The sequence below is a fragment of the Thunnus thynnus genome, chromosome 7, assembly GCF_963924715.1.
Source record: "Thunnus thynnus chromosome 7, fThuThy2.1, whole genome shotgun sequence".
Lineage (NCBI taxonomy): Eukaryota > Metazoa > Chordata > Actinopteri > Scombriformes > Scombridae > Thunnus > Thunnus thynnus.
Window position 1 is genome coordinate 22,958,234 of NC_089523.1, and position 9,931 is coordinate 22,968,164.

Sequence of the window (9,931 nt, forward strand, 5' to 3'; positions counted from 1 at the left end):
TTTCCCTTCATTTTCCCCCCCTCGTCCTGTGTTCTGTCCCTTTCTCTTTATCCCTCTCTCAATGTTCCTGCTCTCTTGCCTGGTCCCGGACATTGGTGTGGTGGACCACGTGAACATATTCGTCCCAACCTGTGTGCATTTTGGTGTGGTCGGGGTTGTGCTGTCCCCCCCATCCAGCCACTATGGATGACTGTTCATCTGTGACATGCACTTTGGTATCACTCATCTTGTCCCTCATCACTGCATTCCTGCTCTCATAGTTTCACATTGGGGGGGGAATTCACACCATAACTGTAGAGGAGAGCTCGCCTTTCTCTGGCCTGGCTGTCTCTCTGGACGCTTTCACTCCTTAAAAAACAGACTTTGCCCATAACAGACATGTCTCTGTTATGGGTGAGAAAAGGGTGCTGTGTAGCTTCAGAACAGACCAGACAGACGCGCTGAACCAAAGGCAGTGGAAATCCTCCGCCTCCTACAGATTCACTCTGCTCAGCATTAGCGCAGCTAGTCATCAAGCACTAGACGAGAGAGGAGTGCCAGTTTACAGTAATGAAGTATAGTTGAATTGAAATGAGGTTATATTAAAAGAAGAATAGCATTTTACATAGAATATCGAGTGATTGCTGATTGCTGGACATGTTTGTTTACATAAAAAAAAAATGTATTATATTGTTACACCGCTCACAAAATGATGCACACACAGTTACAACATTAACGTTTACATCGAGAACAGAAACATCTAACTGAAACGTGTTTGTAATTATATCAGTATAATGAAACTTTTTGGTGATTTACTAAGATTAATGTCCAGATATTTGTTGTGTGTGTTAATATGTATCCAATGTCTGTCAAAAAAATATCTAACTATGTTTTCTACATTTATAATTGGAGGGTGCTTTACTCTGCTGCATTTGATTCTCTAGCATCGTCGGTGTCTAAATTTTATGTGAGTTTAGAAAGCTCAACACTGAAGTTCTGCAGTCTTCAACTATAATTAAAAATGAATTTTACAGAAACTCTGAAGATGCACCACAACATGTTGTGATATTTGAAAAAGCTGCACGTTCTTTTTTTTTTTTTTTTATTTCACAAAATATAATTTCTGGGTAACTAGCAAAGTATTGTAAGCTTTGGTTTGCTCTTATTTCTAATACCAAATAAACGGGTTGAATATACTTGAATGTTTTTTTTTTTTTTTAAGGAGAGTGGATTGCATATAAATTCCTAGACATGCTTCATATTTGAAATACATATAAATGACTGAACGTAAGTCAGACAAACACATCGCACTGCATCTAAATTTTTGCTGAAACAACTAGAACGTGTCAGTTCTCATAGCAGGTGAGTAGTTTCTATTTTATGGAACTATTTGTGGTTACAGAAGCATTTTATTTAGTTGTTTAGTGGCCGTTTCTATTAAACTTTGTCTTGCTACAGTCGTTCAGCGCTCTCTCTGTTGTCTCCATGTCTGCCAGATCTGGGTGAAGAAGCGGCGCTCTCCATGGGCATCATGCTCTGGGCAGGAATCCTTGTTGTAGTGTTTGTACTCTTGCTGCTGGCTGTGGATGTCACTTGTTACTTTGTGAACAAATGTGGCCTCATCATGTGCCTCTGTGGGAAATCAGGCACCGGAACCAAAGGACACAACATCGAGGAGGGCAAGACCATCTTCATGTAAGTATCAGACTCCATTTACAGCACATTTTTTAACAAATAGGCAGCATACATATTGCTAAAGCTGCTCTAATCGATATGTCTTTGTTAAAAATTGATCAGATGACTATGAGTAATGTGTAAGGTGTTGCTCACAGTGAATTACCACCCGACTCGGCAGTTCTCAGCCCTAATTTATAGCGTCTCGTTTTGGTTTTTTACGGCCCACAACTGTACTGTTTTGGTTCACTGTTCTCATCAGTGTTTACAGCACCAAACAGCAGACAGACAAGTTAGCTACTAGCTGGTGAGTACAGTGGAGCAGTTAGTAGATAAAGAGACAGACATTTCCATCAGGAATCGGCAGAGATGAAAACAGAGTTCGAAAGTTGGACATGAGTTCAAATGAATGCTCCATATCTACTGGATGTGTAAATAGGCAACCGTTTGCTAACATGTTCACCATATCGACTTCATATGATAATCATGTCACGAGTCTGTTAACTCAATTAATGCAAGTTTAAATATTTCCAATTATAAAAGAGTTTTAAAAGGTTTTTGGTCAACTTTTGCAAATCATTTCAGTAGAAAACACCATATGGTACTCTTTGCACTGTGATGAGTACTCTTTGATGTTACATCTGTTCAGGCTTTTTTTTTTTTTTTAGATAAATTTGTTTTTAATTTATCTTTTTGTTGTTTACATGTTGCCTATCCTGCCTCATCTACAGTGCTTCAACTTTAATCAGTGACTTTCTGCATTTCCCAGAAGGCCTTACAAGAACTCACCTAAAATATCTACAAGTTTTAGCTGCAAGATTTCTTTTTAGGTGAGGAGAGCAAGAGGTAACTGAGGAAGGGTTTCCTTCAAGAAAACAGAATTGTGTGTTGTGTGACTGCAGTGCATTATGGTCGGCTCTGCCAGCGTCTACCGAATGAAAAAAAAAAAAATACACAAATCAATAAAACGGACCCATAAATGAGACGTTTTAGTTTTAAACTCTTTCAATGGAAATAGGAAAGATGCTGGGTTTGAGCGAAGCATTGGAACAAATACTCTCGTGCGCACAATAAGTCAGATTGAAATCAATTTGAGTGGAAAGTTGCATCACACACATATTGATTTGTGCTACATTTCACTAAAATACAGCATCTTCACATGAGTGAGCCTTTAATTCTCAGACTGCGATTGGGATGAACTGCCGTCGACCGTTCTGCCTCTAAATCACTTTCTCTTACCGCACACTGTTTCAGAAAGAGATAACTTCATCTGCTGCCATTTCACCAAGATATTTGTCTCTCTGTCCTGCAGGAACGATGAGTCCAAAGAGCCGATAGTGGAAGTCAGAACAATAGACGAGTGCACGGCCAATCATAACGCGGCAGGACCGACAGAGCCGAGCGAAACCACACCTCTCACAGACCCAGAGTGAGTGAACGCTGACATACAGCACACAGCGTTTTTTTACTGCTCAAGTCTTTTTTAGCTGTTGTACTTTGCACTCCACTCCAAAGAATAATTATCATGTTTTTCAACAGGACAAAATTTGACCCTCAGTTATATCCACTAATTTAATTTATTTAAAAAAGTTCAGGTCATTCTTGAGTGGAGTCCACTGAAGTGTGTTGCTTTCTGTTTTTATTCCCTTTCAGAGGGATTACTGCACTTTGTGTTTACTCTCCAGCCTTTGGAGATTTTCTGTCTCATTATATCAAGGTTGAAGCAATACCAGTTAAAGACACAGAAAGACTTTTGTCCTCTTAAGTGTGGTCAACTCATATAAAGTCATTTGACAACCTCAGCAAGCCATCTCTCATATCAGCAGCCTGGAAAAATGAGATTACATGAGATTGTCACTGGTACTGTTTAACCCTTATAGGTGGTTCTGCGTGGTGCTGTAGTTTTCTGCAGGAAGACTGGTGCTATTTTAGTACATTAGTTTTCCTAGTCAGTGTACTCCATGTTGGTGTGTGTATGGGATGTATCCTTCACTCACAGCATGACGCCCTGTTTTCTTTTTCTTTTTTCTCACTAGGCTTAATAGTTGCTGTTTTTTAGTTGCTTTGTCTGTTTGTGTGAATTTCTAAAGCCAACTAATCCCTCTGCATGCTCGTCCGAGCCACCCTTCCTCTGTCACAGTCACCCTGGTGTCTAGTCTGTGTGTCTCTGTTCTCTCCCTGCTCTCTCAGGCTGGCGGCTTACACTGCTGCTCTGGCACTGGACACCCTCTCCTCCGTAGCCACCAACTCTGACACAGCCACTGCAACAATTGACCCCGCTCAGGACAGCCCCTCTAGCGAGACCACTACCCTCACTTGTAGCCTGTCTACCCCGGCCAATGACCCCTCACCCACCCCTATATCGGCCCCAGCCCCGACCCCAGAGTCAAACACGGCCCCGCCGACTCCCATCATCTCCACCTCCGCCGTCGAAGCTAAAATGGCCCCGTTAGTAGAACAAAGAGGAAGTAACTCCCCGGAAGAGCAGGAGAAACTTCCCACTCCTCTTTGCACCCCCGAACAGACTATATCTCAAAAATCTGGGACGCCAATACCACCGAAGCGTAGACACTCTCCTAAACTCGCCGCTCTGAAAGCTAAAGGTAGCCCCCCTGTATCGCCGCTCGCTGCATCTTCCCCCTCTCCCTCCCCCACCGCAACCAGCAAGAAACCTGCTCCAAGCCCACCGGTCACCCAGCTTCCCACACAGCCACACACTGCAGCCTTAGACATCGGGACACCAGCGCAAACTGCCTCCACTATAGCAACCACTGCCACTCCAAAACCAGACCGCGATTCAAACACTGCCTCGGATCTCAGCGGGTATAGCCTCACTGCCTTTGATATTAACAAACCCGCTGACCAAACTGTGGACAAAAACACACCCACTGCCAAAGATGCTAAAGCTCCCACTGCAACTAGCTTTCCTTCAGTGATCCCCAGTGCTTTTGATATCCTGAATACTGAAGAATCTGCTCCTCTAATTGCAGATGTCCCCTCCCCTCTACTTTCTACCACTATTTCTCAAACCCCTGCTAGCGTCAATGTCCCGATCTCCAATGATTTCCTGTCAGGCACGTACGACTTCCTATCCACTGACACGGTGCCCAAAAATGCCGTTTTCGATTTAGAGCTGACTAATGGCACACAAAGACCCTCTCTGCCCTCCACATGCCTTATTAGCTTAGACAGCCCGCCCTCTGCCCCCTCTCTGCCCAATGGAGACGGAGCAGACCTCCCCCCCTCAGGCCCAGTTCTGGAGGCATCAGAGACTCTGGCCAAGACTGCTCCTCCTGTCAACGATGAGTACGGCTCCCTCTAGAGGTTTATCTGTGTGTGAGTGTGTGTGTGTGTGTGTGTGCGCGTGCGTGTGTGTGTATCTTGTATGCCCATTCATTCACCACCGCATCTTGCCATTAACCACACAATATAAAATATTGTAATGGTAAATTGTGGTAATGACATTGGGACAATTAGTATAATGTTGTGTATCGTGATAGAGTGATATGATGGTTCTGTTATTACGCTTGTGTGCAACAGCTCTCCATTCTGGGGTCTTTACTTTTACAAACATTCATCACGAGAACAGTCAGCCCCTTTCAGACATTATACAGATATGACAGCGATTTTACATGTCAGTGTTATGTCTGTATAAGGGTAAAAGTCACAAACATCAAACATGGCACAGAATTAATGCCGTCTAAATAATGTGAAGGCAACAGCAGCACAGAGTCAACTACAGAGAGAGAGACTGAATGGATGTCTTGTTCTGCCTTTTAAAGAGCACAAGAACATGAATTTATGACTTGTCATCTCTTCTGCATAAAATAAAAATCAGTTTAATAAACCAGGAAACACTGAAGAGATGCCAATTTAAGGTTGTATAGGAGATTCCTCTCATGTTAGATCTGTCTATAAAAATGATTTTTTTCCCCTCAGGTTGTGGGGCAGAAACAACAATAGTCTCCTCCTCTATATTTTTGATTATCACTCTTGCTACTTCATGGTGAAATAATGAATATCCAGAAAAACACTTAGAATTTAACGTATTGTCATTCTATAATTGGCCACTGTCAGACAAATGCTCATGTTAGTCATTAGTTGAGGTTTCAGCAGCAAAATAAATGTTAAAATCCAGCCTGATTCTGTGTGAGAATAGAAAACATTTTCCTCCTTGATAAAGCTTTCAAGTCAGCGGCGCCACCGCTTCCTCTTGATCATCAGGGGCCAGATGCATAAATGATACGTACACATAAAAACCACGCATATGCCGTTTCCAGCACATAAACTGGTATTTATAAACACAGAATGTGTGCACCTCACACATTCTTCAGAGCAGGCGTACACGTGTTTTTCTAAAGCGATCTGAGGTTGATGTGAAGAGGTGGAGATGAAATATAAGCTGAGAGATGGAATCTTTTAGTAAAACATTGTTTAGGTTAATAACCAGCTGCACTGATTGTGTGATTTTTTTTGTTTTGTTTTGTTTTTGCATTTACACAGATTTGTAAAATGCCAATCAAAGGAACATTTCTAAACATAACATTAATTACTTTTGTGTGATTAATTTTATCATTCTTTTCATTTACATAGGAGTCCACATTTTATTTTGCTGTTAATATTCTTTTATTTTATCCTTAGTCGTGTCACACCTTGTGAAGTTACAGACTAATCATGGATTACATTTCTGAGAAATCGTAGACGATGGTTTAAAGGTCCATGTGATGAATTAATGATGTGGACGCTATAAAGAGCTGCACAGATGTGCGTGGTGACAGCTATTCTGGTTTTTGGAGAACCTCGCCCGTGCAACACAATCGGTGAAACGGCATGTCTTCTTTCCCGTTGGTTTCATTGACAGGAGTACAGACAGGTTGAGCCGGCGGTGAACTGATATGAAAACAGCTGGTTCAGGATGTGTCTTCATCCATTTATGGTTAATTGTGGGAGTGGAAATGAGGCTTATGCACGTGCATTCAGTTCCCCAGTTAGATTTATAAAACAGGGTCATGCGTACACACGGTTTTATAAATCTGATGAAAACAATGCGTATGCATATTTCTGGCTTTATGCGTATGCACAGTTTTAGTCATGAATCTACACAGAGTTTTATGCATCTGGCTCCAGGTGTCAAATATCACGCACAAGCATTGAAGCTCCTCCTCAAAGGTTCTGTCATGTCTGAATAAAGCTGTAACAAACAAGTACGTATGTCTGAATGACAAAGAGCCATCAATTTAAGACCGATAAAGCCAGGCATGTTACGTATTCCATGTCTGAAATGGGCTTTATTTTAATGACAAAATGTTTTGTCTCTTACTCAGGCAGTAGTTTATATGCCTCTGAGTGTTGCCTAAATCCTCACCAACTCTGCAGCTCTACTAAAAAGAACAAGCAGAGGCTAGACGCTGGCGTTTCCCTGCTCTGAAGAGAGGAAAGGAGCTGCAGGCAGGATATAGAAACTGCCTCACTGCTCTAACATGAACGTGGATATCACATAGCACCAACCCAGGGCTCATTTACTGTCCAATCATAGTCTCTTTGAAGTTGAACTAAACTGATTAATTGATATTTTCTAAGTTTGTTTTAGATTAGGAATGCTAGTCTGATACAGGATGAATTATATGGTACGTCATTATCTGTCTGTTGAATTTTATCTGACTGTTGTAAAGGTGGTGAAGAAATATGTAAGAAGATGTCTACATACATAGTGTCTTCTTACATATTGGGTGAAGATGTCATTGAGAATAAATGGTTAACATTGTGTTCAACTAAAGTGATTTTTTTTGTGTTTTCTTGCCACAGAGAACCAGATTACTAATTTTGCACTCCCCCCCACCCCCCTTTTCCATTTCAGGGGGATTTTTTCTGATGAGAAAGGCAAATTGGAGGAGGCAGGATTATCAAATGCCCTAATGGAGATCGCTGCAGAACGCAACAGTGTCATACAGACAAATACCAACGAGAGCAAAGCATGATGGGGCCGGAGAAATCCCAGAGAGCCCGATCCAAAACATTTTGCAGCAGCGACAGCGAGAGAAACACTGCAAGAGTTTTGATTTCCAGTGCCCTTAACTACATATTCAAAACAACACACACTTGTTGATTGGTTAGAGCGCACTATGACCGTGGTTTCATTCATGAAATGTTTACTACACCCAAGGAGTTTATCTTTAGGTCATAAGAGTTTTATTTTATTTTTTTATTGTTTTATTTAACCAGTCACAATGATTAAGAACAATCTCTTAATATAATGATCGCTTGGTGAATATATGAAATTAGACTTTTATTGTGCTTATAGTTTGAATTGCAGTTGCACACAAGCATTGGATTATTATGAGAAATGTAAAAAAAAAAAAAAGAAAAAAGAAAAAAAAAAGAATATATATATAGAAATTATTTTTCTTATTTTCATGTTCTACTGTTCAAATGTAAAACTGTTTGCATTTTTTTTTAGTTTGGGTTCTTAATTTGTGAGCTTGTCTCATTAAATAGCTTGTTCTGCATGTATGACCTGCAAGTGGTTGTGAAGTTTTGTTTACAAGGTTTATTGTCTGTTACAGGGATGTTTAATCTCTCACAGTTACTCTGGCAGGGATTAAACATAGGCCCAAATTCAGTGTTTGGATTATAACCATATTTGTTATGGTTATTAAAATACAGGATTAACCTACAGCCAGCTGCAGGAGGAAAAAGTGACAGAGAATCCCACAGCACATCGACTGTGTTCACGATTGGATCAGATTTGGCTTATTTTATGATCAAATATACTCTGTCACTGACCTACCACAATGTTAGTTAAAAATGTGAATTATTTAAAATGTATTTGGTTAAAAAAAAAAAGGCAACTCAGTGAACACAAACGTTCACAGAAAGACAAAAAAACGCCAGCAGAACTGCTGATTCTCAGCCAAGGGTTGAAGAACCGTGAATCAAGCGAATGTCATCTGATCTCGAGCTAAATATACACCACCTGTTTGTTTGGGGGCAACGACTATGATAGCTATTGTTTCCTCCTCACATTCAAGCAGATCAAAAGGTCTGGCTTCATACTTTGAGTTGTGCTTTTGAAGCAAAAAAATAAAAACTCTAAAAAGCATTTTTGTACTATTTAAAAACTACAAAGATTTCTTTTCCATTCCTGCCTGCAAGCTTGTGCACTGTGCTTGTGTGTCAGTAGATTGTCCTGTCATCAGTTTCTATGATAATCTGCATAGCTTTGTCGTGAGAGCTTTAGCTGATACCTTTTTTTAAAAAAAAGAAAATTGTATTATTAGAAGAAAAGTACAATAAATGGACTAATGTGGTCATTATAACACGTGTAGTGTATTAAACTGTCCGTCTCTGGTCACCGCACTATATATTGCCAGCTATAGTGAAGGAAGGTGTTTTGAGCCTTGGCATGAATTCAGTCAGTACTTCATAACATATAACTACAAGGCAGATAAACGTGCCCGTGTTTGTCTGGGGCAAATCGCTCTCATATTGATTTAATGAGTGTCTTTGGGGCTTGTTCTGGCATAACTACACATTGTTTTTATTTCTCCCTCCCCCCCCAGTTGTTATTCAAGTGTTCTGTAATGTGGTTTTTGAATTTTCTTTTTTCAGTTTTTGTCTTTTGTATAAAAAATCACTCACCAAGAGCGACTGCTTGACAAGTTCAGGACACCATTGGCAGGAAGCAGGGTGGTCAACCTGAAACAAAAGAACAAATTTATTTTCTAAAAGCTTTACATAACAGATGTAGTGTCAAGAGAACCCAATACAGATTTGAGGTGTATCAGAACAACAACAACAACAAAAACAAGCTTTACTCACCTTGTACTCCACAGCTGTTACAAGACCACCTTGCTCCCTCGTCTCTGGACGCTCCTTTTGGTTTTATTGGGTCAAACTCAGAAAATATCTGTTGTGTACAGTCTGAGTGCTAACCCATTTACAAAATAAAAAATGGTTTCCGAATCTAATTTTGTCCTGGCCCATTTTGTCATTAGTCTCAATTACTCTTTCATTTTTTTTCAAAACTGTGTCCTGTTACATTCAGAGCATGTAATGACATATTTTAAACACCAGATGGCAGTAAATACCTGTTTTTGGATTCCCCTTTTGTTTTCGCCATGTCATGGACACACAGGACTATTTACAGAAAGGTTACAGTGCAAACAGGTTACACTGGGGCTGGAAATTCCCTGGGCTACTTGTTCAGATAGACAGGGGAGCAAATAAACACGTGTTACATAACGCATATTTGTGCTGGAGTAAAGTTAATACTTCCAGG

General features: G+C 40.5%; 1 protein-coding gene across 8 annotated transcripts in view; it reads left to right on the top strand.

Moving 5' to 3' along the window:
* The window catches only part of ncam1b (neural cell adhesion molecule 1b), a 73,122-nt gene extending 63,502 nt beyond the window's left edge, over positions 1–9,620 (top strand). For 3 of the 8 annotated variants that reach the window (XM_067595012.1, XM_067595013.1, XM_067595014.1), the window contains 4 exons: positions 1,476–1,674; positions 2,966–3,082; positions 3,844–4,959; positions 7,511–9,620. In XM_067595012.1, the coding sequence (XP_067451113.1) occupies positions 1,476–1,674; positions 2,966–3,082; positions 3,844–4,959; positions 7,511–7,631 (1,553 nt within the window). In that variant the 3' untranslated portion in view covers positions 7,632–9,620. Of the gene's footprint in view, positions 1–177; positions 1,176–1,475; positions 1,675–2,965; positions 3,083–3,843; positions 4,990–7,510 lie in introns of those variants that run through there. The other 5 variants (XM_067595019.1, XM_067595020.1, XM_067595016.1 and 2 more) reach the window with 4 other exon arrangements.
* The last annotated feature ends 311 nt before the right edge of the window (positions 9,621–9,931 follow it).